Source organism: Panicum virgatum, chromosome 9N (assembly GCF_016808335.1).
Source record: "Panicum virgatum strain AP13 chromosome 9N, P.virgatum_v5, whole genome shotgun sequence".
Taxonomy (NCBI): Eukaryota; Viridiplantae; Streptophyta; class Magnoliopsida; order Poales; family Poaceae; genus Panicum; species Panicum virgatum.
Window position 1 is genome coordinate 56,319,234 of NC_053153.1, and position 8,801 is coordinate 56,328,034.

Sequence of the window (8,801 nt, forward strand, 5' to 3'; positions counted from 1 at the left end):
TGGTATATGTGGATAATTTAGATGAAAATTATAGGTTTCTTTAGACCATTTTTCATAATAGTGTATGTTAGTAATTTAGATATAGAATGCGGTTAAATTTTTAGAAAACATAACAAAGCCAATGTTATGAATTTTTTAGAAAATGATAAATCCAATAGCTCTGATGATTGGAACCTACCCGATTGATGGTGAATGTTTCTCATTTTATTTTCGAGATTTATTTATTCATTTATTTATAGCATACCATGTGAGAATTAACGTGTAGATCCAGTCAGTATATAAAAAGTATTCTCCTTGTGTATATTCAAAGTCTAGATGATTCCATAAACTACCTTTTTCAGTTTTCTCCTACAACTATGCCAATTGGTCGAATTTTTGTCTTCTTTTTCTCCATCCATAAGTGGAGTTTCAAGTTAAAATTTGATAGGGTGAATGGACATCAAAACCTACGTTAAAAAAAGTATAGTATAGTATTTTTATTATTACTTACGAAAATTATGCTGTAAGAATTATGTTATTACAAATGTTCTAGCCTATCAAAATTATGATGAAGAAATCTGTGGCATATTTTCTAAAACATGTTATGATGTATGCTCCCACCCATCAAAAAAAAACTTAAAACTTCACTTAAAACTTCAAGATTATGTGCATGGTGAATAGAAAAGACAAATCTTGTTAGGGGAGTAATCTGTTGGTTGGTTTTTCTCTTGTACATCCAAATCAAACCGTGTTCTCTTGTTGTGTCTTTATAATGGCTCATGTCTGGGTCACAAAACCAATCAGCCACAGGAGATCCAACACATAGCAACGATGACGGAAGTCATCACCTCAAAACATTAGCAAGTCCACGGCCAGCGCAAGCACTTACGACGAGACGCTGGAAAAGGCAACAGCGCGCTGGCCGGAACATGACGCACGCCAGGACGTCTACAAAGCATAATGGAGAGAGAAGTGATACGAGAGCACGAGATCTTATATATACCAGCAGCAGCAGCCATATACCTCATCAGATCAGTAGTGATCAGTCCCAAATTAAGCCACGCTACTGCCAACACAGCTCTCACCTTAGCCACACAGTACTCCAACAACAATGTCAGCTGCGGCGTCGGCCGTGCGTGTGATCGGCCTATGGCCGAGCCCGTTCGTCACCCGCGTCCTGATTGCGCTGAAGCTGAAGGGCGTCGAGTACGAGTTCGTGGAGGAGGAGCTGCATTTGGGCAAGAAGAGCGAGCTGCTGCTCAGGTCTAACCCCGTGCACAAGAGGATCCCCGTCCTGCTCCACCACGGCAAGCCCATCTCCGAGTCCCTCGTCATCGTCCAGTACATCGATGAGGCCTGGTCCTCCGCCGCGCCGGCCATCCTCCCGGCCGACCCGTACACCCGCGCCGTCCATCGATTCTGGGCAAAGTACATCGACGACAAGGTAAAGCAAAACTGCAAGAGTAATTGCGAGTTTAAATTCTCTGAACAATAATTCTGATCAGTTCAGCAGCAATATATGTTAATGATGGCGTACGTGAGGCTAATCGTGTGCTTTTCCCTGGTGGTCGACATGCACACAGCTCCCTCCGGCGATCCGCACGCTCAGGGGATCGGACGACGGCGACAAGGAGCATGCGGCGGGGCAGCTGTCCGCCGCCCTGCAGCTGTTGGAGGGCGCCTTCCTGGAGCTCAGCCAGGGGAAGAGCTACTTCGGCGGCGACGGCGTCGGGTACCTGGACATCGCCCTGGTGTCGTACGTCGGGTGGGTGAGGGCGGTCGAGAAGATCGCCGGGGTCGCGTTCCTGGACCAAGCCAAGGTCCCGAACCTGGCGGCGTGGGCTGGCCGGCTCTACGCGCACGCGGCGGTGGAAGACGCGATCCCTGATGCGGACAAGCTCGTGGAGTTCAGCGTCAAGTACGCGTCTTCGAAGCCTATTAACAATGGTGCCAAGTGAGCGAAAGCGGTCTGATATGGCCGCTTAACAGTCGTTACTTTCAGTGCACGTGTGACACAGTGTCTATCAATAAAATGTTTGTGTATTTTTCATATCACGTTCTTCAGATCACCTAAAGGCTAGAGACCTCTTTTATATGAGTACTACCATAGTGCATGTATGTTGCTACAAGTAATATAATAAGTCTACATAATATCATCAACTTTATACTTGTTCACTCCATGTACATGCCGTGTTGTGATCATGCAATGCATTGATTGTTCGGGATCCGTTTATGATTCCAAATTGATTTGTCCGGATTCCAATTAAGATTCCGATTGGCGAAAGCCTAGTCTGACTTATATACTGGATTGACTAAGCTCCACCCATCAATGATACAAAACGGACCAAACTAAAAATTTAGGTGGAAATCTTACTTGCTTTTAAAATACTAGAAATTATACACGTATGTTGCTACTGATAGAGTTGTTATAAGTATCGGTACGTATAGCAGAGTTGATATAAGTATCGAATACGTATAGTAGTTATTTATGGAGGGCTGGTTTGACTCTCATACGAAATGGGCTGGTCTATTAAGGACACAAGACGGACCAAACTAAAAATTTAGGTGAAAACCTTACTTGCTTTATTAGAAACTAGCATGGTGCCCGTGTGTTTCTAGTAGTAGTATATCTATATCTATTTCTAAAGCAAATAAGGTTTTCATCTAAACTTTTGGTTTGGTCCGTCTTGTGTAATTGATAGGTGAGCCTTAGTCCATCATATATGCGAGTCGGACCAGCCCTCTGTCCATGACTCGATCACATAGATCTCTACAGATTAATAAAAACGACAACTATACATATCTGAAACTGATACTTATACCAACTCTACCCATAGCAACGCACGGGCATAATTGTCTAGTCTACATGATATCACCAACAAAGAAATATCACCAACTTTAATATCGCCAACAAAGAAATAACACCAACTTTGTACTCATTCACTCCATATACAGGCCGTGTTGCGATCATATATATGAGGCATTGATTATCCGGGATCGGACTGGAATTCCAATTGATTTGTCCAAGTTCCAATTATGATTCCGATTGATTTATATATCCGGGTTCCAATTAGGATTCCGATTGATGAAAGACTAGTCCGACTCGCATACGGGATAGAGTAAAAGTCCACCTGTCAATGAGACAAGACGGGCCAAACCAAAAAATTTTGTGGAAACCTTACTCGCTTTAGAAATAGGTAGAGATATAGAGAAGAGGCTAAGTAAGGGGTTTAGGGACTTAGCTGTAGTAATTAGTGACCTTGTTATAAAATTCAGGGATCAATATGAAATATTCAACCCCACCAGTACAATAAATATAATCTGACACCTGCCCACCTCTTCCTCCTGCAAACATAACCCTAGGGCTTGGAGGTGGTGGCTTTTGTCCATTTTCCCTATTGCTCATTCATCTTTCTCTTCCTCTCACTCTATCTCATCTTTCGTCTGTTCAGGATCCAACCCCAACAGCTGGCGCCCACTGTGCTCAGCACGTTTTTCTAGAGGAACAAGAACAATGAGAAAAAGACAGTGCAGATAAGATGATGTTGAGATCAAGAAGGTTACGTTCAAAGGACTCGAAGACAGCTTTAAAAGTACTCGAAAGTCTACAGTACTCGGCTACAAAGAGCTCGGAGGCTTGTCAGATCCAAGCCCCCGGATACCTGACATGCCACGAATTTGTACGAGATATGGGATGGGGCATGTCCCATACCCGTATGTCATGTAAAGTACTCAAATAGATTTAGAACTAGCGGATACAGAAGGAAAGTACTCGAGTTATCTTTTCTCGGCATGCCAGGAAAACACAGACACTCTTCTTTTCTCGGCTATCTTTGCAAGCCCCAGCAGGAGTCCAAGTCGCGCCATGAGAGCCGTCATCAGCGGAATCCAACCCTTTACCTTCCACACCCCAAGTTTCGTCTATTGAGCCCTCTCCCAAACCACAAACATCGAGGGAAGAAGAAATTCAACTTTCAAAGTTCTCTTTCCAATTTGAGGATGATCCTTTTGAAAATCGTACAAACACCTTGAATTGCCTTTGTGAGAGGATACCTATGGCACCGCCTTCTTCTCCCAACAAAGCTTTTTTTTTCAAGGATGAATGGTTGGAGGAAGTGAAATTCGAAGCAAATCGAATTAGCTCACCTTCCACGACCATCCATTGTTCAATATGGGGAACTTCTGTAAAAGCACTTCACGACCCCACAGACGAGGCTTGCGGCATGCCCTCACGCACACATTCATAGAAAGCACGTCTCTAGTCCCAACCGACAGAATCTTCAAAAGTTGTTTGGGACCCTCTCTAGCAAAATTGTAGATGCATTTGTTTATAATAATCATTGTAAATTTTGTGGTTGCACTGCAGCACTAATCTTGCAACTTGAACGTGATGGATAAATCAACAATTGGCAGCAAAGCTGGAAACTTCGTCGCCATTGATGGCTGAACTTGTGACCGTAAACAAATCACTACCGAAATGTAACCCGGATTATCATAAAAAAGGAGATACCTTTTTATATCAAATCTTCTTTAAAAATAATAAGAGCAAGAAAATATTTTTAGAATAGTATGCACCTTTACGTATTTTTTGTCGCTAACCATTTCAGGTTGAGATTAAAAAGAACGAGACTCATGTGATGCCCAAGAAGATGGGAGCTTCTCTAGACATTAACTTGGTACTCTTTTGTGATGGAGCACACTATGAAGGAGGCACCAACACCGCACACTTGATTTGGAGTCGCAAGACACAAAAGTCCAAGTGTGGGGGAGATTGGTGAGCACTACACAATAAGATCCATTCGTACCAAGGTTGGTGTTAGCTTTGTCTTGTCAAAAAAAAGAGAGAATGAAGAAAAAAAATAAAAAAGAAGAAAAAAGGAAGATAAAGAAAATGAGGGAAAAGGGAGGATGAAAAAAAGGAGAAAATAAAAAAGAAACAAAGAGAAGAAAAAATAGAGACAAAAAAAGGAAAGGAGCAAGAGGAGAGTGAGGGTGAGCCAGCATGCTCCACACAGATCAAAGGCCAGCATGTTCCAAGCTATGGCAATGCACCCTGATAGATATCATTTTGTCGCCTGACTCCACTTAGCCTTGCTCTTGCTTACGCTTGCAAATCTTTAGCATAATCCTCATCCGCTCCCAGCTTTGCGGAGCTTCACTCTAGCAGCTTCTGCGTGCATATAAGCAAAAGGAATACTCCTCTTCCTTTCTAGGCCTTTGCTGCTCTACTCCGATTGGTACTTGCACGCATGCACAAAAGGAGGAGAGTTTCAATATTTGACACTCAATTTGAGCGCCTCACTATTTTTAACGCCCAGTTCGGTCGATCTTATAACTTTGACATTGAACCAATGAATTTCTTCAATCCAAGGGATTGTCCCCTATTTTCCATCTTTTCATTTTCTTTACTTATTTCTTATTGCTTATTTCACATTTTGAAGGACAAATTTTCGCCTAGACCACATCCCTTTACTGATCTCGTGAATTCCAGGAGGCTAGACCCAGTTCTTCATTCTCCCTCTCTCTCGGCAAGAATAGGCCCCCGGCCCTACCGCCGTCACTAGGGGTTGGTGGCCCAAACCTGAGCGGCTGATTTGGGGACGACGTTGGCATGAGCCACAGCCATGATCCCCTTCGAGGTTCTTCCCGGGTAAGCCCACAACCCTAACCCTAACCCCTGAGTTGTGAATTTGGTTTGATTTGGGGAAGATGCATTAGAGATCAAATAGAGCGTCATGGTGGCTTATGTGTCTTCATTTTTTTGTTGGCACTATCTAGGTGTAGCTTTTAGTAGGTTGTGTCTTCAGACTTCTCAATTCTTAGCAAAGCTAGATGATGGTAGCTCTGTCGTTGTGCCCCAGAAATGTGTTGAATGGGTTGTGGACTATCGTTATTGTACCTTAGAGATGGTAGAGTTAGAACTAGCAAAATGGATATCTTGGGGGAACTGCCAGGAACTCAAAATCTATGAATTTGACTCGAGTAGTGGTGATGAAAGAGAATTGGTGGATGACAAAACTCTTTCACTTGCTTTCTCTAAAATGCATACATCTAGGAGGTTGGTTTTGTTTGTAGATATCGTGGATAAACCCATAGATTTGCTTGGAAATTCTAGTGTTACAAAGGTTGTCATGAACAATGTCACAGATAATGGTAGTGCACAAGCACACTCAAGCATGGAGCATCATGATTTAATTGATTGGGACAACCTAGATATCAACTTAGACATTCCTATCCCAGAGGAGCATATAGGTGCTGCTGTTACATTAATAGATGATGATGCTATGTATGAGTTTCTTGGTCTGGCAGCAGACAATGAGAGAGCACAGCAAGAAAAAATGGCAGCTGAAAAGGAAGGTGATGTAGATATATACCTAGAAGGTGCAGAGCTGCCAGTTGATGATCTGATACATATCATAAGCTGCTAATGTGGATGAGGAGCAAGTTTTCAGAGCAGATCAAGTGTGACCATATTACTAATAATGTTGTTGAGGTTTGGAACATGTGGGTGAAGGGCATTAAGGACCTACCCGTAGCAGAGCTGGCAGGCACTTTAAGGTCAAAGTTCACGGAACTGTATGCAAAAAGAAAGAAAATTGGTGAGTAATTGTAAGGCCATGTAATGCTGCCTATTGTAGTGCGCCAAGATTTTATATATTAATAATTACACAAATAGGTAGCTTAGAATACTATTTTGGTGTACTTTATGACGTGCTATGATGATGTATTAGGTAATTTAGATACATATTTAGAGTAACATTAGATTATTTTTTGGCATGCGTAGGTGCTTGAGATGCAAATTTAGGATGTTATTAAGTTATTTATAATGGCATAGGTGCATAATTCAGATTACAATTATAGGTTTCTTTAGATTATTTTTCATAATAGTGTATGTTAGTAATTTAGATATAGATTTGCATCAAGTGGCATAGTTGTGTGAGTAAATAAAGCCAAGAAAGTAGTTTAATTAAGAGGTTATCCGAACTTTGTCATTTTTTAGAGTATATAAGCTGTTGGTTGGTTTTTCTCTTGTGTACATCCAAATCAAACCGTGTTCTCTCGTTCTGTATCTATAATGGCTAAAGTCTGGGTCACAAAACCAATCAGCCACAGGAGATCCAACACATAACATCGATGACGCAAGGCATCACCTCAAAAAATTCCAAGTTCAGCGCCAGCGCACCCATAAGGTCCGACGAGGCGTTGGAAAAGGCAGCAGCTGGCCGGAACATGACGCACGCGAGGACGTCTACAAAGCATGTGGAGAGAAAAGAGATACACGAGAGCACGAGATCTTATATATACCAGCAGCAGCAGCCGCCATATACCTCCTCAGATCAGTAGTGATCAGTCCCAAATTAAGCCACAGTGCTGCCAACACAGCTACCACCTTAGCCACACATACAGTACTCCAACAACAATGTCAGCTGATGAGGCGTCGGCCTTGCGTGTGATCGGCCTATGGCCGAGCCCGTTCGTGATCCGCGTCCTGATCGCGCTGAAGCTGAAGGGCGTCGAGTACGAGTTCGTGGAGGAGGAGGTGGGCAAGAAGAGCGAGCTGCTGCTCAGGTCCAACCCCGTGCACAAGAAGATCCCCGTCCTGCTCCACCACGGCAAGCCCATCTCCGAGTCCCTCGTCATCGTCCAGTACGTCGACGAGGCCTGGTCGTCCGCCGCGCCGGCCATCCTCCCGGCCGACCCGTACACCCGCGCCGTCCATCGGTTCTGGGCACAGTACATCGACGACAAGGTAAAGCAAAATTAAAACTAGCTAGTTAGTTGCGAGTTTAATTTCTCTGAACAATAATTCTGACCAGTTTTGAGCAGCAATGTATGTTAATCATGGCGTGAGGCTAATTAATCGTGTGCTTCCCTGGTGGTTAACACACAGCTCCCTCCGGCGATCCGCACGCTCAGGGGATTGGACGACGGCGACAAGGAGCAAGCGGCGGGGCAGCTGTCCGCCGCCCTGCAGCTGTTGGAGGCAGCTTTCCTGGAGCTCAGCCAGGGGAAGAGCTACTTCGGCGGCGACGGGGTCGGGTACCTGGACATCGCCCTGGTGTCGCACGTCGGGTGGGTGAGGGCGGTCGAGAAGATCGCCGGGGTCGCGCTCCTTGACCAAGCCAAGGTCCCGAACCTGGCGGCGTGGGCTGGCCGGCTCTGCGCACACGCGGCAGTGGCGGACGCGATCCCCGACGCCGACAAGTTCGTGGAGTTCAGCGTTAAGTACGGGTCGTTTTCGAAGCCTATTAACAGTGGTGCCAAGTGAGAGAAAGCGATCTGATATGGCCGCTTTATTTTAGATTATCTGATGTAGCCGCTTGACGGTAGTCATCGACTTTCAGTGCACGTGTGACAGTATCTATCAATGAGATGTTTGTGTATTCTACTCGTCACGTTCTTCGTGTACTATGCCATAATAATAATAAATAAAATCTCATAACAAAAAAAAGTGGTGCCTGATTTTTAGCATTTTCTCAAGAGATCAATGATGGTCGTCCGATCCATAATGTACACCGTTTGTTCTTTTGTCCGGGTCACATCATGGTGCACCACGGCCGCCCCACCCTCGACAACCGTCCCCATCTGCCACGATGCGCAAGTTGTCAGGTACCATGATTAGGGGCACCCTAATCAGAGGGACTAAAATCGCCCTAAAAATGAACGCATGCTGGGTAACCGGGCCCACGAAGGCCCGCAACCCCCTTCTAATCTAGAAGAAAGGAAATGACTCAAAGAAGCCCAGCACGCGGCCCACGTACGCAGTACGGCCCGTCCGCACCCACCTCGGACCCGCGGGGTGATCTCCGCCTCGCTCGAGG

The 8,801-nt window shown here is 44.6% G+C and overlaps 1 protein-coding gene across 1 annotated transcript; it reads left to right on the forward strand.

Annotated features, from left to right (window-relative positions):
• Positions 1-998: 998 nt before the first annotated feature.
• Positions 999-8,451, forward strand: LOC120689147. The gene is made up of 5 exons (XM_039971473.1): positions 999-1,423; positions 1,563-1,933; positions 6,035-6,336; positions 7,224-7,729; positions 7,871-8,451. The coding sequence occupies exons 1-5, from the start codon at positions 1,091-1,093 to the stop codon at positions 8,246-8,248; spliced, it is 1,890 nt and encodes a 629-aa protein (XP_039827407.1). The 5' UTR covers positions 999-1,090; the 3' UTR covers positions 8,249-8,451.
• Positions 8,452-8,801: the final 350 nt, after the last annotated feature.